A 27,521-nucleotide genomic window follows, 5' to 3' on the forward strand; every position below is an offset into this window, starting at 1 on the left:
CATCGCACACTTATCCTAAGGTGAGCACTAGTTCCTTTTCCTATTACTATGTGCAAGTACCCGACAAGAAGCAACTTAAGGAGGGAGATACTTTGGCTCCTGCTTTAATCAAGACCTGATGGGGAAGGCTTAGCAGTAGGAGGGGTTAGTGGCTATGGCAGCAGAGGTGCGAAGCTGCTTGCTCACATCAGGCAGACCGGGAAGCAGATTAGAGGGAAGGATGATGGTGGAGCTCAGCTCACTTTCTCTCTTTTCCCTTTTCCCTAAGCCTAATTCTAAAGCCGGCAGAATGGCACCACACACATCAGGATGGGTCATCCCTCCTAAGTTAGTCCTCTGGGGTGGTGTCACAGACACGCTCTAAGGCCACAGTGGTTTTCAACCCTTGGGGTGGGTTGGGATCCCTGAGGTCCAATAACAGGTGTCCTGGATGTCAGATATTCACATCATGATTCATAAGAGTAGTGAAATTATAGTTATAAAGTAGCTACAAAAGAATTTCATGGTGTGTGTGTGTGTGGGGGGGTCACCATGGTGTGTGGAACTAACTGTATTAAAGGGTTGCATGCCCTAAGGTATGCTAGAACCAACCCTCTGTACCTTAAGTGTTTATGTTTCTTGAGACAAGTTCCCTCTGTATAGTCCTAGCTTTCCTAGAACTTGCTATATAGGTAGACCAGGCTGGCTGCAGACTTTTCCTGTTGCTATATGCAGTGATCCACCTGTCTCTGCCTCTTAGAGTGCTAGCATTAAAGATATGTAGAACCATGTCCAGACATAATCATAAACATTATAGATAGTACTTGGGGTGGCTGAAAATGCCTATAATTCTATCATTTGGGAGATAGATATAGGGGGATTAGAGATTCAAGGTCACCCTCTGCTACAGAGTAATTTCCAAGCCAGCCTGGACTATATGAGACCCTATTTTTAAAATCAAAATAAACAAATTATAGGCAGTAAGGAGAATTATTTGTGTTATTAAGACGTTATGAAACATACCACAGAATTCTCAGAAGTCTGGAAATTGCTTTGTTTTCCAGCACCAGGATTAGCATGGGCTGAGTCAGCGGCAGGGGCATGGTCCACTGGCCTCGTACTCTGAAATTCTGTGCTACTGTAGTTTGTTCCTCTTGGTGTAGTATGTTTTTAGATTTGCATGTTAAGTTTTGAAACACTCTCAATGTCTGATACTTTAAAGTTCTATAACTGGGGAGAAAACATTCCCCAACAGATAGCAGAATTGGGAAACCCAACATTTGGAGTAAAGCTTTGTCATGCAGCCAGTGAGGATGTGATGGAATAGTGTACCCTGTTCCTCGATGCCTGGCCACCTGGAGCGGAAGCTGACCGCCCGTCTTGAGATCCAGTGCCCTCTTCTGGCCTGCAGAATAAATAAATATTCAAAAAAAAAAAAAGAGAAAAATTTAAAGATTACCATCTTGTTTTGAAATTTGCTTTGGGGAGAAATAAAGCCAAATAGTGTGAGGAATGACAGGAGGAAGATTGCTGTTCCTTATGCGGTGAGAATATGAACTATTGAGCATACACTTGCTAGACGTACATTCCTGTAACTTTGCTGGATCCCAGCGGTAACTCTGTGAGCAGAAGTAGCTTAGCCAATAAGCGGCAAATAGATTAAAACAATACTTAATACTTTTTTTAAAAAAAATTATTTATTTATTTTATGTATGTAAGTAGCTGTCTTCAGACACACCAGAAGAGGGCTTCAGATTCCATTACAGATGGTTGTGAGCCACCATGTGGTTGCTGGGAATTGAACTCAGGACCTTTAGAAGAACAGCCAGTGCTCTTAACTACTGAGCCATCTCTCCAGTCCTAAAACAACTTTTAAAATTACGTTTTATGTGTTTATTGTCTGTATGAAGTTGAAGAGGGTGCCCTTGTGGAAGTTGGAGGTCAACTTGTAGAAGTCAGCTTCTCCCACTGTGTGGGCTCTGGTGATTGAACTCAGTTTTCAGGCATGGTGGCAAACACCTTTACTCACTGAGCGTTTGCTGGCCTGTAAGCAGAATTTGAACTTAAACCGTTTAACTTCTCTCAGCAGTGTTCTTTTAACTGTACTCTTAAAGACTAAATTTTACTCTTTTTCAGAATTATTATTACTGCTACTATTATTATTTTCTACATAGGGGGCATGATGGTTGAAGGCAGGGGTGGAGTTATTTGAAAACTTTCTAATAATCTCAGACTATCTTGGCTCTTATCCAGTTGTCTCAGATGCTTTTAGATCTCTTCTGTGTCTCTTTAGTGTTTTTTATGTCCACTGGTCGCTTTCTCTGCATCTTCTGTTACTGCCTGGGTGTTTTACTCTGAATAGCCTGGGCCCTAGATGGAGTGCATTACATTAAAACCTGCTTTTGGAAAAATAACTTTCGTTTTTGGCAACTGCATTTACTGCCAGATAGACATTTCTGATGTTAGTCATGCTGACAGAATTTACTTTCAGTTTTTCTGAAACTTCAGATGGTTAGCCAGTCTGTTATTTTTTTACCAAATACTTTTCCTGAGTATTAATTTTGTAGGGTTTTTTTTTGGGGGAGGGGAGGTTAGTTTTATAGGCCTTCTTTTTCCTTTCTTTCTCCTCCTCACCCTCCTTCTCTTTTTGAAAGCATTATACTTGGATTACTTGATGGTGAATAATTGAAGACATTGGTCAGTTATTATTATTATTATTTTTTTTCTGAGACAAGGTTTCTTTGTGTAGCCCTGGCTGTCCTGGAACTTGCTCTGTAGACCAGGCTGGCCTAGAATTCACAGAGATCCACCTGTCTCTGTCTCCTGAGTGCTGGGATTAAAGGTGTGCCACCACCGTCTGACTGGGATATTCCTTTTACAAAAACCATGTCTCATTAGCTACAGCGTTCTGCCTCAGCATGTTTTGATACAGTCTGGTTCTCCCATGGATCTCATTAGGCTTGCTGGCCTCACTGTTGGCAGCTCTCCTCCTTGAGTGTTAAAGGTTCACCAGTAGTCCAGTGGCCGGCCACATGCCGAGTTCTCGTTGGTGATGCCCATGCTTTCCAGCAGAGTCCACTTTGCTTTGTTGTCATTTGCACTTAGGAAGCAGAGAGACCACAGCGTCTCATCTCAGTGTTGTTTCCTCTGGGCCGCACTTTTCGCAGTTTTCCTTTTCTATACTTTCTTACCATGTTTGGTGCTCATGTAATAGTTACAGTTCTTGCATAAAGACGGTTCTTTTTCAAAGCTTTTTTTGACAGAGTTTCTGAAAAATTTAAAAGATATATTTTATGTGCACGGTGTTTTGCCTGCATGCATACTTGTGCACCACATTCATGCAGTGCCAAAGGGAGCCAGAGGCAGATCCCCTAAACCTGGAGTTACAGGTGAGGACGGAACTGGGATCTTCGTGAGGAGCAGCAGGTGCTCTTATCCAGAGAGTCATCTTGATCCCCATAAAAATCTGCTCCTTGGGGGCTGGGGATTTAGCTCAGTGGTAGAGCGCTTACCTAGGAAGCGCAAGGCCCTGGGTTCGGTCCCCAGCTCCGAAAAAAAGAACCAAAAAAAAAAAAAATCTGCTCCTTGTTTCTTCTATTAATGAATGACTGCACATTGGCTCTCCCGCTCACTCAACTGTTATTGACCATGGGTGGTATTGTCCTTAAGCATTAGCCCAGGCTGGTCCATGTTTTTTCCTCACTGCATCTACCTATGTTGTTCTAAAGTTAGTAAATTAAAAAAAACTTTAAACATTTTTTTATTTATATGTATGGGTGTTTTTCCTGTATGTATGTCTATACACAGTGTCCCTAGTGCCTGCGGAGGCCAGAAGAGGGTCAGATCTCCTGGAATTGGGGTTATAGGTGATTTTGAACCACAAGTGGAAATCCAACTCAGGCCCTCTGGGAGAGCAGCCAGTGCGCTTTAACTGCTAAGTCATTTTTCCAGCCTGAAGATTAAGTAGTTTTAATTTACTACAATGGCCAAATTGCCTTTCATCATATTTATAAATCCCTTCTTTCTGGAGGGGGAGGTGGTTTGAAACAGTTTATGTAGCCCAGTCTGACCTCAGACTTACTCAGTCATCCAGGGTGACCCTGAACTCCTGATTGTCCTATATGCACCTCCCTAGGGTTGGGAATTGTAGGCACTCACCACTATCCCTTGCTGTTCTAGGCTGTGCACTTTTGAGTGAATAAGGCATTTCATGACTTTATGCTCCTAAATACCGTGGTCAGTAAATGCAAGAGCAATGTGGTTTAAAGAAACGATATGTTTAGAAATAGCAGGGGCTGGGGATTTAGCTCAGTGGTAGAGCGCTTACCTAGGAAGCGCAAGGCCCTGGGTTCGGTCCCCAGCTCCGAAAAAAAGAACCAAAAAAAAAAAATAAATAAATAAAAATAAAAAGAAATAGCAGTGCTGTTGGCAGAGAATTCACATCCCATGCAATCTAGCTGCTTAACCTTCTAGTTTGTTGGTTTTTAGTATGGCTGGTTTTGTATAACCATACCATAATCAATTTTAGAACAGTTTGGTTATTCCCTTCCAAAAAAAAAAAATCTAATCCGACTATCATTCATATTATCTTTCCCCACAGTTCTAGGCAAGCACTGGTCTATACATTGCCTGTTTTTGCCATTCATTTTGAATGGAATCATCCCACATTCAGCTTTTGTATCTGACATCTGTCACCTTGCCTGTTTCTCTTGTTTCAGTTCTTATGGCAGAATATTATTAAAAAAGATTTATTTTTAGTTTTATTCGTGTGTGTGTGTGTGTGTGTGTGCGCGCGCGCATTCACACATGTGCCTGTATGTATTTATACATGCAAGTGCTTGCATTGCCCTTGTAGTCCAGCAGAGGACATGGGATTAACCCTGGCTTTGGTGTTATCAATAATGAACCACCTGATATGAGTACTGAGAACTAAATTTGGGTTCCAGCAAGAAGCAAGAGCAGCAAGCATTCTTAAAAAAGAAAAGCCCTCCCTTCATTTCCCCTCTCCCCATTCCCTCACTGACATACTATGTTTTGTTCACACCTTCAGCAGTTGGTGGACATTTAAGCTGTGCTTCAGCGTGACTGACTAGTTTGACCTTTTCTCTGTTCCTCTTATGCCAAGGTTCTTCCTGCTTTCCCTCAGTCAGGCTTCACTTTAGAATACAGTCAGTCTTGTTCATCCTCTAGTCACTTCCCTAGGTAGTGCCCCACCCTTTCAGAGTGAACTGGAATTCTCACAGCATTCTGCGCTGCTCTGTTACAACAGTGGTGTTAAGGATCTGGTTCAGCCTCTGGAATGGGCATTCTGTGCCCAAGCGGTCAGCTCACTGCTGTTGAGTTTGAGTACAGTGACTGATACCTGGTAAATGCTTACCACTAAAAAAAAAAAAAAAAAAAAAAAAAAAAAAAAAAAAAAAAGGTCTGTAGTCCTGTAGCCCCCAGGCAGGCCTGAACTCATCCTGTAGTCTAGGTTGATCTTGAATTCATGGTGGTCCTCCTGTATCTGTCCTCTAAGTGCTGGTATTACAGGCATAAAACACCATACTTGGCTCCTTTACAAATAGTTAAGCAAATGAACCTTGCATACTAGACACTGAGGATTCAGATGTGAATACAATATGGCCTTATATTGGAAAGGATTTGTGCTTTGTTTTTTGTTTTTGGTATGAACTAGAGCAGCAGTGCTCATCCTGTGGGTTGGGACCCATTTGGGGTCACATATCAGATATCCTGCACATTACAATTTATAACAGCAAGATTGCAGTTATGAAGTAGCAATAAAACAATTATATGGTTGGGGTCAGCACAACATGAGAGCTGCATTGAAGGGTCACAGCATTAGGAAGGGTGAGAGCCACTGGGCTAGGACAATGAAGAGCTTGTGTTTAGGGAGGAATCTGAGGGTAGAAATGCATGAGACCACAGCAGGAGCCTTCCCTTGTCCTGCATTTTCTTAGCTCCACACCTTTGCTCTGGTTTTATGGCTCATAAAACTATTTTTTTCTCATTATGGTACAATTCACATCATATAAAACTCGTTCTTTTGTTTGCCTTCTGACATGCTGGACATCATCACAGCCCCAACTGATCCTCTTTGGTGCGCACAAGAGTAAGGATCTCTTTGTTCTTTATCCACTCTTAATGCTAGTCTAACTACCTTGTGAGTGTCTTTGCCTCCCTTCTCTCTGTATATCGGGGTGCTGTGATTACAGACACGTGACCACGCCCAGCTTTATGTTAGTTTCAGGGGATTTGAACTCTGGTCCTCATGCTTGTGTGACAGACACTCTACCCACTGAACCACCTCCCCAGTGCCTACTCCCTACCTTGGTTGTTTTTTTTTTTTTTTTAAAAACAAGATTTCTCTGGCTAGCCCAGACGTTACTACATAGACCAGGCTGTCCTTGAACTCACAGAAATCTGCCTGCCTCTGCTTCACAAGTGTTCTGATAAAAGACATGTTTGATGATACCCAGTTTTGTTTTTGTTTTTTTGGGATAGTATCTTGCCACGCAGCTCTGGTTGGCCTTTATATATTTGTTACGCAGTCCATGTTGGCCTTTAACTTGTAGCACTCTGCTTGCTTTTAGCCCTGTGAGTGCTAAGATTACAGGTGTGTACCACCATGCTTAGCTCACAATTACTATCTTAAAGTGCACAACTTAGTAGTTGAATAGTTATAAATAGTAGTAGTTGTCAGGACATTCACTATCCCATCATCCCTCGGAGAAATCCTGTATTCCTTTATATCACTCTCAGTTCTCCCTTTTCCCAGACTCCAGGAAATGAGTAACCTACTTTCTGCTTCATGACTTTGCCTTTTCTGTGTTTCTTCTTGGCTGTCGTTTAACAGTGCTGCAGTGGATTTGGGGATACAGTATCTCTTCAAGGTCCCGTTTTCAGTTCTTCTGGATATTTACCCAGTAATGAGATTGCTGGATAATGTGGTAGTTTCATTTTTAATTTTTAAGGAACGTCTGTACCGCTTTTCTCAGTAGTTGTGCCATTTTTCAGTTTTAGCAACAGCACACAAAGGGGGATGTACAGAAACTGGGCCCTTTGTATTCCGTTGCTCAGTTTCTCTACACCCTTACCTCACTGATTTTCTTTTGATGATGGCCATCTGATAGGTATGAGCTCTTAGCTCATTGAGTTTGATTTGCATTTCCCTGTGATAAGTGACTTTGAATATCTTTTCATAGACTTATTGGCCACTTGTAGACATTCTCTGGATATCTATATCTATATCTATATCTATCTATCTATCTATCTATCTATCTATCTATCTATCTATCTATCTCTATCTCTATCTCTATCTCTATATCTATCTATCTCTATCTATCTATATCTATATATGTAGGCTTGTCTAGTCGAGCCTTTGCTCATTTAGATCTTTTCCTTTGGCCATTGTTAAGTTGGGTAGTTTTGTCACTGAGTTGTAGGAATCTTGTTTTCTAATAATTAACCCCTTATAAATGCATGCTTACTAAAAATAAGATACCCTTGTTGTTAGAGTGTCTTGGAGTGTTCCATGTTTTCTTTGAGAAGTTGTATGAGTATAGTTTAGATCTTTAATTCACTTTGATATAATTGTTTGTTTTTTGAGGCAGGATCTCATGTAGTCCAGGCTGGCCTCACACCTACTGTGTAGCTACAGATGTTCTTGAGCTTTTGATCTACCCAGTGCTGGATAGCAGCTGCCACCACCTTGCCCAGTTATGTGTTGTTAAGGATCGAACTCAGGGACTTGTGCGTGTTAGGTAAGCACCCGGCCACTGAGCTAGCTTCAAACATTTATGAGTTGATTTTTGTGTAAAGGGCATTCTACTGTGTGTTATTATCTAGTCTCTGGAACGGTACTAATTGAGGACTGTCTTTTCGCTGTGTATTCTTGGCCCTTTATTGAAGATCACATGATTATACACCTGAAGACTCATTCTGTTCTGTGTGTTTCCAGGCCTGTCTTTACATCCTCATAATGTAACGCTGTGGTTATTTTAGCTTTGTTTGTACTTTAGGAAATGTGAGGCCTCCAGCTTTGTGTTCTCTCTCTCTCTCTCTCTCTCTCTCGCTCTCTTTTTTGTAACATTGTTTTTGGCTATATAGAATCCCTTGAGATTCCATATGAATGTTAGAATTTTTTTTCTGTGTCTGGTTCTGCAAAAATGCATTTTGGTAGGAATTTCTTTTTTTTTTTTTTTTTTTTGGTTCTTTTTTTTTTCGGAGCTGGGGACCGAACCCAGGGCCTTGCGCTTCCTAGGCAAGCGCTCTACCACTGAGCTAAATCCCCAACCCCAGGAATTTCTTAGAATCTGTAGATTACTCTAGGTGTTACGAACATCTTAGTTCTTTTAATCCATGAACATAATGAGATGTGTTGCTACCTATTCATATCTTTTTTTTCAGCAGTATTTTATGTTACAGTTTTCACTGTAAGTCTTTTATGTTCTTGAAGTAAGAAGAGATACACAGTACATGAGATTCAGTCATCTACACTAGGGACTTACTTGGCTTGCTCCTTTCCAATCTGTGTGCTTTTTACTTATTTTCCTTGCCTCATTGCTTTGGCTAGTACTTCTAGTATTATGTCAAGAAGTAACAAGGTGGATGTCCTTGCCTTATTCTTCCTCTTAGAGGAAGGGCTTTCTGCTTCTCACCATTGGATGTGATGTTACTATTATTATTTTTCCAGATAAGTCCTTTGTTCTTAACCTAGGAGCCTTGAATTCACCAAGTAGAGGGGGATGATGTTGACCTGCTGATCCTCCTGCCTCTACCTCCCAAGTGCTGGGATTACAGGTGTGTTGTGCCCACCTTGAAGTTCTTTTTCTGGTTTCAGTTATTTTTGCTTTCTATCCTCTGTCTATGGTCATCACAGTGCCATTGTCTTCTGTCTCACAAGTTGACCTCTTGTGGCTTGCTTTTCCCTTCTTTGTTTTTGGATGTCTCTTTATTTCTAGAATACCAACTTAAAGATGTCCACAGATGAATACCTCCCTCCTTCTCCCTTGTTTTGTGCACCTTCCTTCTACCTCCTGAAACCTCTACACAACATGTCAGTGTGTTTAGTTTGCTCTTTTCAAGCAGAGCCACATCCTACCTTTAAAAACCTTTGTTTCCTCTTGTGCTTGGACGTAGCATAAGTTTGACTTTACCACTGGTGTTTGATCTGTCATCTTCCTGCTGGTCAGCCCAAGTCACCCTGTGTGAGTGCTGCTGACCCCGTGCCTTTGCTTCAGCCATTTCCTCTCCTGCTCTTGGATGCTTTACCTTGTCTTCGTCAATCCCCCTGATTTTAAAAAACAAACAGAACATGTATTTAGTGTGTGTGCACATCACTGTGTTACAAAAGACTGAGGACCACTTAATGGTCAGTTCTCTGTTCCCACTGTGTGGCATCCAGGTACCAAACTTACATCATCAGGCTTAGCAGTAAGTGTCTTTACCCACTGAGCCATCTAGCTGGTCTCCAAAGTCCTTTAAGGTGCACTTCAAATGCTCTCTTTTCTACAAAGTACTAAGCTGGACTGGGTACCATTTCTTAAGCCCTTTGTGATGTGGCCTCAGTTCACTTTCCAGTTACATATCAAGCCGCTCCCTTCGAGTTACCACACAATCAGGGAATCAGTTCTTGTTCCTCAGAGCAGGAATTTGTGCTTTTATGCACATGCCCTTTCCACATGGCCTGCTTTCACTTAGTGCTTTGAGCTGGTGTCCTGTCCGTGGCTGTTATAAGCAGTTCTGCACAGATAACGTGTGTCCCACAGGGCTTTTTATCTCTGACAGAGTGGAAAGAGTTGCCCTTTAAGCTTTAGTTTTCATGTGAACCAATCATGTAAACTTGAGTAAAGCACCTCCCTGTTTTCTGAACCTATTTCCTGATCTATAAAACAGGGGTGTTTTTCAAATTATAAAATTAATAGGAAGTTAGTCTAAGTGAGGGCTGGGGTGATGTACTAAGTTCAAATGCCTGTCTAACATTCACAAGGCTCGGGGTTTCATCCCTGGTGGCTGACGCACTTGGTAATCTGGCAACCTGAGTTTGGTTTCCAAGATCCACGTGGTGGAAGGAACTGACCCCTGAAAGATAGCTCCTGACCTTCACATATAAATAAGTCTTCAATAAATGGTGTTGGGGCTAAATAAATAAACAAGTCAAGCAGGGACACTTGATCTGCCACACATGGAGAAGCATGGGAAGTGATGGGGTAAAGACAGAGTACAGAGAGCATCTCTCGACTTCTCGGAGGCTGGCTTGCCAACCACAGACTGGTTAAAGATCAAGAGACGCGTCTGTGAGGCCAGCAAATGCTTCACATTATACACAACACAGAGTGCTTCTCCAAAGATAAATGAAAAGCTCTTGTTCCTGCTCTCTAGCTCCTCCACACTGCCTTCCATATTGTCCCAGAATACGGCTTAAAAAATGAAGACCACTGAGCCTTCAGCTATCAGTACAGATAAAGTCCTGACTCCTTACCAGGAGTGACCAACCTCTTTCTGATCAGCTCTTCTCCTTATAGCCTCGACTCTCCTTGTCATGCACATTTGCCAGGTTGGTCTGGCTGGCATTGAACTCTAATGTGAGACATATCCCAGGCTCTTGGTGGGGAGCAAGACCTGTCTCACATGGAGACACAGAAAAGTATAGGTGCTTATTTTCCCTACTCCATGACACTTGAACATGAGAACATGCCCCAGGCTAAGGGAGACCCTGTGTGAGTGGCATAGAGGCCCCAGGAAAGGCACAGAGGTGCTGTCTTCATGTTGTACTGGCTGTGGGGTCCCCACTAGTCTATCCTCTGACTGACTCAGGCTGAAGTTCTGACTCCTACTGTACTGTGGTACTGGCACAGCACCGCCTCTTTTTTCTTTTTTTTTTTTTAATTTTTTTCGCCTCTTTTTTCTTGATGATGTTGGATCTGTGATTCATTGTTCTCCTAATAAACTTCCTTTGTGTTTAAATGACCACCAGGTGGATTCTGTCCAACTGAGACCACCTTCCAGCATGTAGTTTCCTACTTACAAACCCAGGCCTTGAACATGTGATATAAGCATTCCACCACTGAGCCACACCTCAGCTCAGATATCAATGGCCCCACATTCAGGTTGGATTAGCTGCTCAGGGTTCCCATGGAATCTTAGTTACAACATTTGTCACACCATAGTATAATTGTGGTTATGTTTCTCAGAGAGACAGGCTAGTATTGAGTGGTATCTGTTTCTGGAAAGTAATAATTATGGTATACATTTTTCTTGTTGAGGAACGAGAAACTATTGATTACGTACTAATAATACTGTCTACTTACTATGTTTTCTCTAATAAACTTAACATGTAAGCACATAGACCAAGTTCTATAACTTTGCCTTTTATTTCATAGCATAGTAATCGACTCAGAGTGTTAGGTTTAGGATATGAGTGGTACAGCTGTCTCAGGGGTACAGTTTTCCTGCATCAAGGTTTCATCTTTGTCTATATAAATGAAAATGGGGTAAAAAAGATAACGGAATTTGGCCTACAGTGCTTGGCATTCTCAGCTCTGACGGATATCTGTGCTCAGCGTCAAGGACAGAGGCTGAGTGGAATTACTTAGCTCAGCCACCTAGTGTTAGTATCAGGAGTAAGGCCTGTCTTGTTTTATTATGTACTTGTGCTTGTGTGCATGGCGTGTGTGTGTGTGTGTGTGTGTGTGTGTGACACCTTATTTTGGGCAGGCTTGTGAGTTTTCCTCTTTCCTTTTTAGGTCCAAGACAACTTTGACAAGATTGAATTCAATAGAATGTGTTGGACCCTCTGTGTCAAGAAAAACCTCACAAAGAGTCCACTCCTTATTACAGAAGATGATGCATTCAAAGTGTGGGTCATTTTCAACTTTTTGTCGGAGGACAAGTATCCATTAATTATTGTGCCAGAAGAGGTAAGGTGTGGCTTTGGGGACTTTTTAGATGTATAAGCACTAGAGGACCTGGCCTGCAAAATTTGTGTTGATTCAGTGTTGATAATTGTTGTTTTTGTTTTTACTTTTGTTGTTTTTTGATCAGAGGCAAAACAGGTTGAAAACAGAAAAGCTCAAACTTGGGGATTTGGGGGAAATCAAAAATCTCCCTTGGAGCTTTGCAGGGACAGTGAGTGATTGTAGGTGACCCCATCCTCATGGTATCTTAAGAGTGTTTGCTCAGTGCAAGGACAGCATAATTGTCTGCTTGTGGACGAGCTGGCTGGTGCTCTGTGGGGAATACGTAGGACCCAGAACACTGTTCTCTTCTGTTAGGAGGAGCTACTGCTTTTCCGCTTCAAGTTTAAAGCCTAGGGGGATGGCTTTCACTAGACCTCAACGCAAAGGAAAGCACCTGCTGATTCTATCCTGCATTACCCCTGGAATGTCCCAGGTGAGGGCACTGGGGACTAGGAGTAAGGTTCCTGTGCAGTTTCCTGGAAACCAGACATGCAGGACAGGTTTGACCAGTCATGGATCTTTCTGAGTCAAGATGACAGTTTCCCGCATGAGGCAGTTACATTCATGAAATTGTGATTGTGATGTTATGGAGTCCTCTGCAGAGCACAGCTAACTGGTCATAACCAGCAGATTAAATTTCTATCCTCTGTCCCCTGTCTGCACATGTTGATAGTGCCTGGTCATGGGAAATCACAGGCACATTTCAATCCTGGGCATCTAGAGGTAGCACAATGCTTTTTATAAAGCATGGTCTTTGAAACAGACTGATTTTGAAACCCAGCTTTACCACTTCTTCACAGAGTGCAAGTAATCTTCCAGTCTGTGTCTCCCCACCTTTAGAATGGAGATAGCTGCTTTCTACAGTGTACCCTGTGAGGCTAGAGAAGTTGACGGTACTGAAACACTTGATGTAGTGCTGGAACCCAGGATACATGCTCACCAAATGGGGCATGTAATGGGTGTGGCATGTTTAGTGTTATAGGTAGAATATCCTTGTGGAAATACACTGCTAGAGTGTGTGAGAAGCCAGGGCTGGAGAGAGACATGGAGAAACCACAGGAGTGGGTTACAGGGAGGAAGTGACCATAGTAGGAGTTGTGAGGGCCAAGGAGAACCTGGGGCTGTTTCTATAGCAGCAGGAGGAAGTCGACTTGGTAAAGGAAGCAGAACCGTGTAGGCTGTGAGATAAGAGGAGGCAATGAGAATGTAAATTGCAGAAAAATCAGATAGTGGTAAGAAGGGGCTTCCGGATTAACAATAGGTAGCCGTTGATAGCAAGGGAGAGGCAGTTTCTCTATGGTTGTGGGGGAACACTGTCTTGGTGTTAAATATGATCCTGTCTAGGTATTAAGTGTATGTGACAGTTAAAGGGGACATGGAAAGCAACACCCTAGAGCACTGCCCAGCTTAATTCAGAATGGGTGACCTGAAGGCCTGTAACAGACATGGCTGCTGCTCAGTGGTATGTTTTTTCTTGGAAGAGAATTTTATTCCTACTGCTGCTGCTGCTGCTGTTGCTGCTGCTCTACTACTACTGTGTATCAGTGTTTGTTTACATATATGTCTGTGCACCATATGTGTGCCTGGTGCTGGCAGCCTTAGAGGTCAGAGGAGGGCATTGGATTTCCTTGAACTGGAATTATGGAAAGTTGTGTGCCACCTGGTGGGTGTGGGCAGTGGTCTTAGCTGCTGACCCATCTCTCCAGCTCCATGAAAGGTTTCTAACATGGCCTTTTTTTCTTTTTTCTTTTTTTCGGAGCTGGGGACCTAATCCAGGGCCTTGTGCTTGCTAGGCAAGCGCTCTACCACTGAGCTAAATCCCCAACCCCATGGCCTTTTTTTCTTTTTGGATACAGGGTCTCTATACAGAGTCCTAGCTCTTTTGGCACAGACAATGTAGACCAGGCTGGTCTCAAACTCAGAGAGATCTGCCTGCCTCTGTCTTCCTGAGTGCTGAGTCTAGAGGTGCGTGCCACCATTCCCGGCCTTCCAATATGGTCTTTGAAGATATTGTGCCCACACTCAGAATTCCAAGTTTATATGTGTGTTGGAACTAGAAGTGGATGGCTCTCTTATCCTTGACATTTTAGATTTTTTTTCTGTTACTAAAATACCCATGGCGGACTTGCAAGCCATTTTGTCTTACTTTCAGAATTTGCACTTAAGCAGCAAGGATGAGTGCTTACTTTATTGTAGACATAGGAAGTGCCTTCTTGATTGGGGGCTTTGTTATCACTGAGCCACTACTCTGGTCAGCTTCTTGATAACCCAGAGGAGCAACAGGACCCACGTGGGCCTTAACAGGCCTGGTGCTGTCTTTGCTGCAGCCCAGAACCCAGCCTGGACTCCATCATTGCAGGCTGGCATGAACATTCTGTCTCCTTCAGACATGAAGTCCTGTTGGGAGGAGAGCGACCTCTCTCTGGTGCAGCGGACTTTGTCGAGTCTCCTGTGGGCTCACTCTGTGCTTTGCATCCTTGAGTGCCTCCTCGTGAGATGGAGAATTCCTCTCAGAATCAGGAGCGTGTGCTGCAGTTCCAGCACCAGGGGAGGTTGAGGCAGGAGGATCAGGAGGTTGAGGCCTACCTGGTTTACATGACAGCGGTAGAAATGGAGTTAGAATTATACCCTTCAGTGAGCAGGAGTATTTCTGTGGGGTAGAGAATGGGTTACTGGAGCAGATTAATGTGGAATTGCTTCAGTTCCTGAGTCAGCCTCTTGAGGTTTAAGCATTGCCTTGGCACACTGAGCTCCAGCAAGTCACTTGCCCTTTGACCAAGCACTGCACCTCAAGGTCACACTAGGTTGTGGACCTAGTCAATGTTGTTTTCTTTCTACATACTTAACAACATAAAAACTATATATTTGAACTGTTTTTGAAATGCAGAGTTTTAGAAAACGTAACATAAAAACATACATTTTTAAAAAATAAAATTTAAAATGCAATGTCTTTGTGGGTTCTACTTGTCTGTTGGGAATTTTAAAGTCTTACAAGTTCAGAGAGTCTCATGTACATATGAGAAGCTTACTGGTCATTACATAGAGTCTAAATAGGATGTATTTGTCTTGTACACACACACACACACACACACACACACACTTGTTTGTTTGTTTGTTTCTTGTTTGTTTGTTTGAGACAGGATCGCTCTTCCTGGCTGGCCTGGAACCTACCATGTAGACAAGACTGGCCTTGAATTCACCAGAGATCCACCTGCCTCTCTGCCTCCTGAGTGCTGGGTCAAACGTGTGCTCCTGATCCACCACTCCTGTGTAATTTTTATATTTCTAGTAATCCATCTATCATAATGTTCACTTGTGTTTTAAGTTTACAGTTTTTGATGTTGTTACTTGTTTTGTTTTTTGAGACATGGTTTGAGACTGGCCTCAAACTTGTGGCTATTCTGTTTCCACCCCAAGTGCTGAGATCATAGATATGATGTATCGTACCCAAAGAGTCGGTTTTTTCTCTACTTCAGCCAATATTGTTTAACAGTGGCAGTGTGTGAATAACGCATCTACAGTATTCGTTTGACTGTGTTTTCCATCACCCAGAATGATTGTTAAGAATGTTAAATAAGGGGTTGGGGATTTAGCTCAGCGGTAGAGCACTTGCCTAGCGAGCGCAAGGCCCTGGGTTCGGTCCCCAGCTCCAAAAAAAAAGAATGTTAAATAAATATTTAAATCACATGGTAAAGTCAAGGTGTTTCTATTGGCACATTTGGAGAGAGAGAGAGAGAGAGAGAGAGAGAGAGAGAGAGAGAGAGAGAGAGAGAGAGAGGGGGAACGCCCCTTTGAGTTGGTTCCACATTTTCTTCTGGCGATGTTCCTGGAAACGTATGCCTGTAAAGCATAAAGTGTAGTTTTTATTAGTGTCATTTCCCTTAGAACCAAGAACAAAACAGGATGTGTCTGCCACACACTTACTTGGAAGAATTGCCTTTCAGCAGTGAAAACTCAAACTTGAAATACTTTTAAAGAGATCTTAAGTGAGGTAAAATGTAGGTTGCTCCTTTAATGACAGAGAGAACTTTTGACAGAATAAAAATTCAAGCCAAAGACCTAGAAAAATCACATCCAGCTTGAAGTTTCTTTGTTATTTTTAGTGAAGTCTGCCTGGAAGGAGGAAGCAGGCTGCTTCCTGAGCTGAACGAGCCTTAGAATTGCTTGGGGCTCTTCTGTAAAGCAAGCTTGGCACACACGTGACTCATTGTTCAGCTTACTTGGATAGTAGAGTGAGAAAGTGTCTCTTTGTGCTACGGTCAAAAGGTCCTTCTGCTCCTTGGTTATAATGTATATGAATGTGTCCCAAGTCAACAGGAAAGACACAGTTGCTGGGAGCCAGGTCTTGTTGGTGCAGGGGCTGAAAGTCAGCCTCTCAGGCTTGAGAGGTACTATTTTAGAAGGTTCCAGAAGAACTCAGGAAGCTGCTTTGAGAATTGAATAGAGAATATGAGTTGCAAACAAAAGGTCACCTGGAGCTTGAAGGTGGTGGCTTGGCCTCACTGTGGTGGGTAAGCAAAGGCTGTCTCCTTGACTTGTGCAGATGTCATGGCTACAGCATCCTGTCAAACCCACTGTAGTCCTTCATCCTGTGCACACATGGCCATAATGTGTGCTTCCTCATGGTATTCCCTTGATGAGCTAAGTCACAGTCTTGAATTCTCTATTTAGCCAGGGATAGATTTGATCCTCTTGCCACCAGCTGATGCTTACTGCTTGTTCTCTCTCTCTCTCTCTCTCTCTCTCTCTCTCTCTCTCTCTCTCTCTCTCTCGTTATTTTGTTTTTAGTCTCTCTTGACGTTAATCATCTTTCCCATTATCTTTTTCTCCTCTTCCATCATCTGTTACTGCCCTCCACCCCCTTCAAAGTAGGAGGGGCTCAGCAGTAAGTGACACCGCTTCACCAAGGGCAGAGAAGGGCCTAAGTGTGCTTCTCTTCTACAGAGAGCATTTCCTGCACTGCTCACACTTTTTCAAGGCCTCTGTTAATGTTCATCCCAAAGGAGCGTCTATCACTAAACTTGTGATGGTTTTGAACTTGTGGTACTTAGTAAATGGAATTTCTTTCTTTTTTTTTTTTTTTTTGGTTCTTTTTTTCGGAGCTGGGGACCGAACCCAGGGCCTTGCGCTTCCTAGGTAAGCGCTCTACCACTGAGCTAAATCCCCAGCCCCGTAAATGGAATTGCTTTCCATTTCCCATTACACTTTATTATTTCACAAACAGCATTATAATCACATTAATGGGGAGACAAAGAATAAAAAAGAAAAATGAACCCCAAGTCTTATTTGTAACTAAGTATTTTCTGTGTTTTTGACAAATGTTTGCCAGAAAACCTGCATTTTCTGTTTAGGCAGGTGAAACCACGGGCTTGCATTCTTTGCTTTCATACCTGGTAAACTTTTCTCAAGTGTAGTTCTAAATGATTGTATACTGTGTCATCCAGTGTGGAGAGGGGAAGCGACCGACACCGATGGTGTGGCTGCTGGGCGGCTTTGTGCTGACTGTTCTCTCTGTGTCTTTTTCTGTCTCTCTATGTGATGAGTATTATTATCCTCACTTCACAGATGAGGAGGTTGGATCTTAGCTCATTCGTTTTAGGGGTCAGCTGAGTCCTGCTGTACTTGAGGTCCCCCGAGGAGCTCCTGGAGTTCAAAGATAGATGGGGCACCTGTGAAGAATTCAGAAAAGGGTGGAAAAGCAAATGGGGATTAGAACATGGAACCCAGCACACTGATGCAGTGACAAGGAGAGGAGGCAGGGAATACAGTGCCTGCTGTAGGGTTGGTTGGTGAGGACACCTGGGGTCTTGTTAAACCGCAGCATGACCTACAGAGATGCCAAGTGTGGGGCCGGAAGCTTTCAGACGGAGGAGGACCACGTTTGTGAACCATCCGGAGAAACAGTACTTTCTTTCTCTCTCCTATGGGTTTCTATTTTTATTTATTTATTATTATTTATTTCTTTTTCTTTTTTATGTTTTTTAATTTTTTGAGCAGAGTTTCACTATGTAGCCCTGGCTGGCCTGAAAGAGCTGTGCTTTAGTCTCCCAAGTGTTGTGATTAAGTATGTCATGACACCCAACTAAATATTTATTTTCCATTTCAATGTTATAGGAAGATAAGCATTTTATAATTTGACCCAGCACAAACAAATGCACGTACACAGAAACTGTATAAAACTGTCTCTGGCCCTGTTGTGATTGAAGTAGAATGTTTTCATTCCATCACAAAAATGCTGGCTTAATTCATAGTGAAAAACCATTGATCTCAGGAATATTGTCAGAGCACTTTGTTACTGAGTGGGTTTGATGTAAGTGATAAGGACATGGAATACGGGTGGGGGGTTTTGTGGATGGTTTTACACCAGCTGAAGTCAGCAGCGAGGGGAGGGGATCAGAGGACAAGAGGTGGGGTAAATATTTGCAAAGCGGATGATGTGCACATATGAAATTGTCATGGTCAGACCCATCAGTGTGTACTCTGAGCATGCTCTTGAGATGTATCAGATAGAGGGGAGACATTGGAAAGGCAGAGATGAATGGCAGTGTTTGAGAATTATCACACTGGGGGTTGCTGAACATAAGCAATGCCGTCTACTTATTCAGCATACTGCCTCACCCCCCACCCTCCAATATTTTCCTACATAATGTCTGCTGTTTCAGGATTTAGTAAGCCTTTCTGATTCATACTGGGAGTCCAGTCATATTTATAACATCAGTGTTCTAGTGGATGGAGACAACAGAAAGAAGTAGCTGGTTTACACAGCAAATCTGTAAATTAGGGGATAATGTGTGCACTTGAGATGTTTCTTTGATTTAACACTAATGTTTAGTGAGATTCGCGTGCAGAGCTGGGTGCTGGTTGTGTATGCATCAGTAATTCAGTACACGGGAGGTGGGGTCAGGAGAATCAGTTCAAGGTCATACTTGGCCACATATAGTAAGTTTGAGACCAGTCTGGACTATATGAGACCTTGTGTCAGTATAACCAGACAAATCAAAACAGGAGGAAGAAAAGATTGATGTTCTTGGTATAGTATTTTCCCCAAAAGAGGTGACAGTAATTTGTTTGTGTGTGGCGTGTTGCAGCTTCCCTTGGCTCCATACTCGTACAAGTGCGGGCTGTCCAGTTTGATTCAGAATACACCAGCAGACAGCAGCCATTGCTGTTTCATGTGCACAGCTTTCCCTAGCAAAGGCAGATTTTCCTTTTTAAAACAAGTGCTTTTTGGAAGCATAAAGAATACATTCTGGGGGCTGGGGATTTAGCTCAGTGGTAGAGCGCTTACCTAGGAAGCACAAGGCCCTGGGTTCGGTCCCCAGCTCCGAAAAAAAGAACCAAAAAAAAAAAAAAAAGAATACATTCTGAGTTAAACCCACTAGGGTGAATAATACAAATGGATACCTATGTTAAAAATAAGAAATGATTAGCTAGGTGATGGTGGAGAATATCTTCAATCCCAGTACTTAGGAGTCAGAGGCTGGGGATCTCTGTGTTCAAGGCTAGCCTGGTCTGCAGAGCAAGTTCCATTGTAGCTAGGGCTATACAGAGAAATTATTAAAACCCGACATAATTTCCTCAAAAAAAGAAAAAACTAACAAAAAATTTTAAAAGGAAATAACTAAATTTTTTTTTCCATACAGATCGAATACCTACTTAAGAAACTTACAGAAGCTATGGGAGGAGGTTGGCAACAAGAGCAATTTGAACATTACAAAATAAACTTTGATGACAATAAAGATGGCCTGTCTGCCTGGGAACTTATTGAACTAATTGGAAATGGACAGTTTAGCAAGGGCATGGATCGTCAGACAGTGTCTATGGCCATTAATGAGGTCTTCAATGAGCTTATTTTAGATGTATTGAAACAGGTAAGAGGGCCATAACACTATCTCCCTCGTCTCTAGAATCTGATGTTTGAAACCAAATAGCTTCCTTCCCTCTCCATAAGTCACTTACACTCTTTAAATGATTTACAACAAAAATAAAGTTTTCTGTTTTCTCTGTTATTAGACTTTCAGGATTTGCCCCACCCTGCTGGGATATTGAGGATTAAACCAAGGTATTATGCATTTGAGCCAAGTGCTTCACAGCTGAGCTACATCTCTATTCATATAGCAAAGTTGTATTTATTATAGTGACTATTTTTTCCTCAGCACCCAACAGTGTCTGATATACATGTAGGAAACTAAATACTTACTAAATAGAACGTCTGTCTGTCTTGAGACAGGCTCTCACCCTAGCTGGCTTGAAACTCATTGTATAGACCAGGGTGGCCTCAGTCTGCCTGCTGGGATTAAGATAGGCACCCGCTGCAAGCATGTATACACACACACACACACACACACACACACACACACACACACACACACACACACACAGTCTTACATTATGTGAAATAATCTGCTTTTAGTTTTCCATACATATCACTTTCTTTGTTCAGTAGGTGATTATTGTCCCTGTCCTTTTTTCCGTCAGTAAGCATTAATTAAGGCCTAACTCAGGAGTTAGCACTCAGGAGGCTGGAGATTGCATAGGGATCTGGTATCCCAAGGATGTGTGTGTGCTGTCTCTGTCCACACACCTTTATGTCTCCTTTGCTGAGTGAGCATCCCAAACATTTCTCTTCACCTGTAAATATTTCAATAAATGTCTTAAAAGGTAAGGCAATGTGGGAAAATTCACTATTAATTAATACCAAAGGTTCTGTTATCTGTATGTCACTTGCAGAGACTCTGAAATGTCTAAATTTATATGTAAACCTTTGTGTGTGGTTATGTGGATTTCACTGGGGATCATGTCTCTGGATCACAGATTCTCAGAGACTCTGGTTCATTGTCCACACAAGTGAGAACCATTGACATTTGTATATTTTGGACCAGGTGTCAGATAATGGCGTAAATCATACAGTCAAAGGATTGTGAGCTCTTGCACATAAAAGCACACAGGTGACATTTGGTTTAACCTGCCATAGGGTTACATGATGAAGAAAGGCCACAAACGGAAAAACTGGACTGAGCGCTGGTTTGTATTAAAACCCAACATAATTTCCTACTATGTGAGCGAGGATCTGAAAGATAAGAAAGGAGACATCATGTTGGATGAAAACTGCTGTGTGGAGGTGAGTGGGTGTGGCCTCTCTGTATGCTTGCCCTCTGCCGCCCTCTGCTGCTCCCTGCTGTCCATGGGTTTTCCCAGCCTCACTCTTCTAGACTAAACCTGCAAATAATCCACAAGTGGAAATTTTCAAAATATAGTATTCTAAAACCGAAAATTAAAGAGAGCTGACAAGATGTGTACCTAATATGAATTTATTTTCTGTCTTATGCTTGTGAATAAAGTATAAAGATTAAATCTGAAAGATTTGTATTTAAGGAATTAGTGAGTAAAATCAAGTCATTAAAAAGGCAAAAGAAATTGCAGTGAGATGATATTAGAAATTATCAATAGACTAAAGATCTGGAGAAGAAAAAGAGAAGAAAATTGATCTTTTTGGTACAATAGGGTCTCACATAGTATCACTCTGTAGTCAAGGCTGGCCTTGAAATCCTTACCTTCCTGCCGTGTCTATCCCAGGTCTAGGGATTACCGGCGTGTGCTACTGCACTCCTCTTGTAAAAGAAAGGATGTATTTCTTTATGAGGACAGGCTCTCCTCTGAGTGGCTTTAGACTTGCTATAGCCTTGAACTCTTCATCCTTTTGCCTCTTTCTACACAGTACTAGAGACCACAAGTGTGAACCTCCATGCCTGCCTTGAGTGATATATTTTATAGCTGTAAATTCTGTAACGATGCAGAGTCCTCAAGAATGTAAATTTTGTAGGGCAAGGTGACACATATCTGTAATCCCAGCACTCAGGAGGCTGGAGATTGCCTGCTCTGCTTAGCCAGGGCTGTGTGGCAAGACACTGTCTCAAAAAATTTATTTTTTGTTTTTTAGATTTGATTTGTACAGTAGCCACCACTAGTGTCTCGGTGTTGTTGAATAACATTTAAAATATGGGGATTCGCACTCAAACTATAGAATGGTATAAAGCTATATTAATACTGTGTGGCTTGCTCGTGCTCAGCTGAACTGAGATCTACAGGATTTTCATGAGCTCTGCCATTTTACTCGTAAAGGACCACAGGGCACCAGCGGTAACACCTCAGGTGTAGGAAAAGCCTAGCAGTCAGTGTCCTCCTATAACAGTTATGGGAGTGTTCCTTCTAGGGTTCCTCCTACAGGGGCACACTCAATTGCTAGAGTGCAAGCAAAGGGGTCCTCTTGTCCTCACCCCATGTTGTAGCTCGTGTAGATATGGCATTTCAGCCAGGGATCATTGTAACCACTCATGAGGCTGCCTGCCTGGGGACAGCATTAGTAATCAGACATTTGCATCTGTGCGTGTTTTTCATTGGCATTGAATTTCAGTTAGATTTATATAGTTAAGAAATTAATTGAAGGGTTGGGGATTTAGCTCAGTGGTAGAGCGCTTGCCTAGCAAGCACAAGGCCCTGGGTTCGGTCCCCAGCTCCGGGAAAAAAAAAAAAAGAAATTAATTGAAATACTTAAGAAGAAAACTAGGCCAGGTGTGGTGTGACACATGCCTTACAAATCCCAGTATTTAGGAGGCTGGGGCTGAAGGGTTGTGAGTTCAGGATCCTCCTAGTCAACATTGTGAGACCCTGTCTCCATAAACAAAATGGTAGTTTCCTGCTGATGGACTACACTTTGAAGTGTCCCTGAGGACTATGGAAGTCATTTCCACCCCCACAAGAGGCCACATCCGATCTTCCTCTGGACCTTTTGGCATCCAAGTATGTGGGTAACAAAGATGCCACCTTGCCATGAGTAAATATGACCCCACCTAAGGTTAGACCCAGCCTCTCTCTCTTCCCTTTCTCTCCCCCCAGCTGCTTTTTAAATAATCTAACACAAACAAAAAAGAAGATTTTAGAGAACTAATAATCATGGTTTCTGTTTTAGTCTCTGCCTGACAAAGATGGAAAGAAATGTCTTTTTCTAATAAAATGCTTTGATAAGACCTTTGAAATCAGTGCCTCGGATAAGAAGAAGAAACAAGAATGGATTCAGGGTAAGACATTTTTTTATTATTTTCCACAACAGGGAGCAGAAGATGGGCATGGGCACAGGCTTTCAATCCCAGCATGTGGGAGGGAGACAGAAGAAACAGGAGCGCTCTACACAAAGTGCCAAGCCAGCCCTTGCTACTTTAGACCCTGCCTAACCAAACCAAACCAAACCAAACCTAACCAAACCAAACCAAACCAAACCAAACTGTCAGTGCTCCAACTTTGTGTTTTCAAACCTCGCCTAAGACACTGGCACAGTTTGTTTCCTTATGTTGTGCCTATTGCCACATGTGAAAGAAAACCAAGGAACAAGTTCCCTTTTTAAAAGTTAAAAAAAAATTGGCCAATTTATTTGCATTCTGACTTTGTGGGGATAAAACTCTATTTTAGGTCTTACTGCCCTTACTCTTGAAAGTATGGGATTTTCCTTTAGGTGAATGAAAAATGTTAGCAAATGTTGAGATTTTGGTCATGCACAAGACGGAAAAGGAATTTATGGAGTGGTTTTGTAACTCAAGAAACCAATAACTTGAGGAGAGAGCGTCGTGTTAGCATTTAAAAGGAAGTGGATGGGGGCTGGGGATTTAGCTCAGTGGTAGAGCGCTTACCTAGGAAGCGCAAGGCCCTGGGTTCGATCCCCAGCTCCGAAAAAAAGAACCAAAAAAAAAAAAAAAAAAAAAAAAAGGAAGTGGATGATATAACCTTACTCATTTGCTTAAAGTATCTTAGAAGAAACATAAGAACCTGTTAGCATTAGTTGTTGATGGACAGGAAACCCAAAGCTTGGAGGATAAAAGTAGACAGACTTTCCTGAATGTCTGTTCATGCTTCTTGAATTTGAACAATAGGTATTAGTTAACCAAGAAATTAAATTTAAGTGGTTGAAAACACCGAGAGCCAGGTGTGGTAGGTCATACCTGTGATCCCACCACCCAGGAGGCAGAGGCAGTAGATTGCAGTTGGTTCACAGCCAGTCTGCACTACATAATAGGTTTCAGGTCAACTTCAGTTAGAGTCAAATCAGAAAAGGGGCTAGAGTGATGGCTCAGTGATTAAGAGCACTGGCTGCTCCTCTAAAGGACCAGGGTTCGATGTTCAGTACCTACCTGATGGTTCACAACCATCCTTAACGCCAGTCCCAGGGGATTTGACACCCTCCATTGACTTTCTCGGGGATCAGATACACACATGGTGCACATATACACATGCAGGCAAACCACTCATATACATAAGACAAATTTTTTAAAAAGCAGAAAAAGAAATGAGATTTTATATGAAATGTAATGTCTTATGAAGTCTCTGCGTGCTATGCTATATGTAGATTTTCAGTAAATGGTGACTACTGTGATATGTATTCACATATAGGGAGGGAAGTTGTTTCATAGACATAGCTGAGGGCAGAATCAGTGTAATAGACTGCACACCAGATGCTAAGAACTTTGATTCTCTGCCCTTAGTGTGTCTTAATTTTATTTGGCATTTAAAAACTGTTGATATGTGTATGTATGCCTATGGTGTGTGTGTATGGGCACTCATGCTTTGTCTCATGTGTGGGCCCCAAGGACTAAACTGGTCCAGGTTTGCGAAGCTAGCGTCTTTACACACTGATTCATCTTGCCTGTCCTTTTTTAGCTTTTCGGGGAGTAGGAAAGCCAGGTATGTGGTATCAGCACTTGGTAACCATAGACAGCAGGGTTGAGGGCAGTGTGGAGTGTCCGTGAGCACAGGTGCACAGCTGTGGACCTGGACTCGGAAGACTTTACTGCACGTCTTTCTCATGTGGGAGCTGGAGAAGACGATGCCACTCCGGCTGAGCCCCCGCTGACTGGCAACATCTCACCCCGTGTGGTGTTCGATATTATTCCAGTTCAGATCTATGACTATGAGTCCCTTCTTTCTCCTTTTCCTTATAGCCATCCATTCTACCATCCATCTGTTGAAGCTGGGCAGCCCCCCACCACACAAGGAAGCCCGCCAGCGTCGGAAAGAGCTCCGAAGGAAGCTGCTGGCAGAGCAGGAGGAGCTGGAGCGGCAGATGAAGGAGCTCCAAGCGGCCAATGAAAACAAGCAGCAGGAGCTGGAGAGTGTGCGGAAGGTGGGCTCGGGACAGCAAGGGAGCACTTCAGTACGCAGGCCACACGCAGCTTCGGGATCTTGGCTTCATGCACGCTAGGTTAGAGCGGTTTGGTGAGCTGAGTTCTCAGGAAGTGTCCAGCCCTGGGGCCAGCAAGCTGTGTTTGTAGAGTAAAGCTCAGAGCTGTCCTCTTCAAGATGGTGCTAAAGGGCTTAGACTGGAACCATGGCTATGCCTGTGGGATACACACAAGTAGAACCGAGAAGCAGAAGCTGAACCACATCTGTAGGGAGGAGGGCTGGGCTTGTGGAAGAGCCATCTTGGACAGTGCTGTTCACTCTGCTACAGGAGGCTCAGCAGTCAGCTGCCGCGCCAGACATCCGTGTTTCAGTTTATTAACTGTATTTTGTCTATGGCGAGTCATGTGTTTCTGAAGGGAACTAACTCGCTGTGGTGTTAGCTGGAGGTCCTTTTTTTTTTTTTTTTTTTAGCTGCTCTCAACGTCGTTTTGTGGTTTTTACTGTGGAGGTGTGGCTGCTGCTGTCCTTGTTTTTAATTCAGGGCCTCAATATGTAGTCTGGCTGGCTCAAACTGTGTTGTATAGACCAGGCTGGCCTCTAACTCAGATCTGCTTCCTCTGCCTGGGATTAAAGCTGAGGCCACCATGTTTGGCTGCCTTTGATTTTCACCTATTTAGAATTTATAGAACGTGGACCAAGGTTTGGTTTTCCATTAAGTTGGATAAATTTTCAGTGTAGATTTTTAAATGTCTCTTTTTATTTTAAAGATTTATTTATGTATTATATATAGGTACACTGTAGCTGTCTTCAGACACACCAGAAAGAGGGCATCAGATCCCATGACAGATGGTTGTGAGCCACCATGTGGTTGCTGGGAATTGAACTCAGGATCTCTGGAAGAAAAGCCAGTGCTCTTAACCACTGAGCCATCTCTCTAGTCCCAGTGTATTTCTTCAAGTATTTTTCTTCCCTTCTTAGTTGTTCCATATGTTGTTGAACAGAATATTGTGTATAAAAGTGCCTAGATTCTCTGGAGCTGTTTATTTTGCTTGGTTTTCTGTCCTTCTGATGGTATAATTTCTGTGTATCTCTTTAGTGCAGGTCTTGTAGTAGCCCAAGTAGACCGTTGAGCCCCTCCGGTTGATTATTTTTTGAAATAAGATCTTGTAGCCCAGGCTAGCCTTCAGCGCTCTACTTAGGGATGTTGGCCTTGAACTTCTGATCTTTCCGTTTCCAGCCTCCACGTTAGGAATCATAGGCGTGCTCGGCATACCACGTCCTGGCCTCCTAATGCTGTGCATACTGTCCTCTTGCTCTACCCGGCCCTCTAGAGGACTTTTCAGTCAGTTCTTGAACATTACAGCTCAGCAATCTCCACTTGGCTCTTAAAGGAGCCTCTTTATCTATATGCTTTCTCCACGTGTGGGATTTTGCTATTCCTTCCATTATGTCTTTAACCATGACTTCCTTTCATTCTTTATAGTATATTTACTGTAATGGCTTTGTAGATATGCCTCCTGGGCTGCTTCAAAGGCAGTGCCTGTTGACTGTTTTCCCACATAGGGGTTACACTTTCCTGTTTCTCATACTCTTTTTTTAGTTGAAAACTGGATGTTTTTAGAAGATAAGGTGGTGTGGGAACCATGGATACTGATCCTGATGCCCCTACCCGAAGCTTGTCATTGTGTGGTTATTTATTTAGTGACTTGGCTGGACTATTTCCTGGACCCTTGAGGCCTTCAGTCTGCTCCTCAGGGCTGCAAGCTGGGCTGTGCACAGCCACAGTCGCCTGGAATGACCCTCCCTCCGCAGGCTCCCCTCCCCTCCCTATTACTGTACACTTTCAGTGCACTCACCCCTGACTGCCTGCCAGAGTTCACTGGTTTCTGGATGGTTGATAATGTTTTCTGCAGAACCCTAGGAATGCTTACAGTCTGAGGTTAACTTCAGAGCCATTCCTCTCAAGGCCAGTCTTAAAGAGGGCTCTGCCTAGCCAGACCTTCCTGCTTCTGTCAGGCTCAACTAATCTGGTTGGCTGCTTCCTGGTGGGGCTACTCCTAATCCCTGCCCGAATCTAGTTTGTACGCCTCACATAACAAAGTTAGGTTCGGTGAGGGCTGCAGAGCCTGCTTTTCTCCTTGAGCAAAACTTCCCTGGAAGGCTGGGTGTGTGATGGCACAGACCTACAACCCCAGCACTTGGAAGGCTGAAGCAGGAGGATTGCAAGTTTCGTGAGCTTGGGTGGAGTCAGCAGCACAGACTTGGAGCCATCCACAGTCCTGCTTTAAGATCCTCTGCCACCAAGCAGAGGGCACAGCCTCTGTCACTTTTACTTCCTTCTCTCCATGGACCTTTTGCCCAAGTGAGTTGAGACCAGGGTGGTCAGACCTGTCTTCTCTGCCTGCCAGTGCC

The 27,521-nt window shown here is 43.0% G+C and overlaps 1 protein-coding gene across 2 annotated transcripts in view; it reads left to right on the forward strand.

Annotated features, from left to right (window-relative positions):
* The window catches only part of Swap70 (switching B-cell complex subunit SWAP70), a 61,739-nt gene that overhangs the window by 22,979 nt on the left and 11,239 nt on the right, over positions 1 to 27,521 (forward strand). For both annotated transcript variants that reach the window (NM_001106288.1, XM_087659472.1), the window contains 5 exon segments: positions 11,727 to 11,900; positions 19,583 to 19,810; positions 20,914 to 21,060; positions 22,909 to 23,017; positions 24,929 to 25,110. In NM_001106288.1, the coding sequence (NP_001099758.1) occupies positions 11,727 to 11,900; positions 19,583 to 19,810; positions 20,914 to 21,060; positions 22,909 to 23,017; positions 24,929 to 25,110 (840 nt within the window).

This window comes from Rattus norvegicus, chromosome 1 (assembly GCF_021556685.1).
Source record: "Rattus norvegicus strain SHRSP/BbbUtx chromosome 1, alternate assembly SHRSP_T2T, whole genome shotgun sequence".
Taxonomy (NCBI): Eukaryota; Metazoa; Chordata; class Mammalia; order Rodentia; family Muridae; genus Rattus; species Rattus norvegicus.